Source organism: Lottia gigantea, assembly GCF_000327385.1.
Source record: "Lottia gigantea unplaced genomic scaffold LOTGIsca_75, whole genome shotgun sequence".
NCBI lineage: Eukaryota > Metazoa > Mollusca > Gastropoda > Lottiidae > Lottia > Lottia gigantea.
This window is the reverse complement of record NW_008710508.1, coordinates 385,201-386,418: the sequence shown is the minus strand read 5'-3', so window position 1 is coordinate 386,418 and position 1,218 is coordinate 385,201. Positions and strand designations below refer to the sequence as shown.

The window sequence follows — 1,218 nt, the reverse complement described above, 5'->3', positions numbered from 1 at the left end:
CGTGCATTTCGATTTTTCTCTGCATCACCTACAACTTGCTCTCACGGACATCTGCCACTTCTCTTAAATCGAACGCAACCGATATTATCATTTGAATGTCATAAACTGACCTTTTTAAAGTCTAAAATCATTTTTATTAAGTAAAATTCTCCCACAGTTGACATCATTTAGATAAGAAGCTTCTATTAGAAGATCAAGTTATTTTGTAAAAACAGTCTAAAATTAAATGTGTGAGTATGAATATGAACAGGCAATAAAGAGTACAGGCGATAGAAAGTGTGAATATGAACAGGCGATAAAGAATGAGAGTATGAACAAGCGATAAAGAGTGATAATATGAACAGGCGATAAAGAGTGCGAGTATGAACAGATGATAAAGAGTGCGAGTATGAACAGGCGATAAAGAGTGAGAGTATGAACAGGCGATAAAGAGTGAGAATATGAACAGGCGATAAAGAGTGAGAATATGAACAGGCGATAAAGATTGAAAGTAGGAACAGGCGATAAAAAGTGAGAGTATGAACAGGCGATAAAGAGTGTGAATATGAACAGGCGACAAAGAGTGAGAGTACGAACAGGCGATAAAGAGTAAGAGTATGAACAGGCGATAAAGAGTCAGAGTATAAACAGGCGATAAATAGTGCGAGTATGAACAGGCGATAAAGAGTGAGAGTATGAACAGGCGATTAAGAGTGCGAGTATGAACAGGCGATAAAGAGTGAAAGTATGAACAGGTGATAAAGAGTGAGAATATGAACAGGCGATAAAGAGTGCGAATATGAACAGGCGATAAAGAGTGTGAATATGAACTGTGACAATGTGAACCACCAAACCGGAAAGGTTCCTGTAAGTAAGAAAGTGTTGTTATGTCAGGAAGTTTTAATGAATCATTCTTAAGCTTAATTTGTTGTAGAATATTTGTTTGGGGGTTCCATGTGTAATAGATCTATTGTTCACTACACAACTTCAAACTAAATCTATAGACAGATGTAAAACACTATTAAACACAAATTAAAAAGTTAATTGGAATATGTGCCTCCATATTGTAGAAGACATTTGATTGTGAGAGATTATTCACTTTCATGTTCCTGGTCTCGTCTTCTCATATCCTTTCCTCATTATAAAATAATAAATATTGGAACCGACAGAACGCCTGACAGTCTATGCCGGGAAATGATATAATAATTGCGAAAAGAACCTCTCACATTTTTTGTTTTA

At 35.9% G+C, this 1,218-nt stretch overlaps 1 protein-coding gene across 1 annotated transcript; it reads right to left on the bottom strand.

The window, feature by feature from the left end:
- Nucleotides 1-185: 185 nt before the first annotated feature.
- On the bottom strand, nucleotides 186-566 carry LOTGIDRAFT_131683 (hypothetical protein; the record flags this gene model as incomplete). The annotated part of the gene is made up of 1 exon (XM_009066295.1): nucleotides 186-566. A coding segment is annotated over one exon (381 nt), but the record flags the coding sequence as incomplete, so codon positions are not given.
- Between the last annotated feature and the right edge of the window lie 652 nt (nucleotides 567-1,218).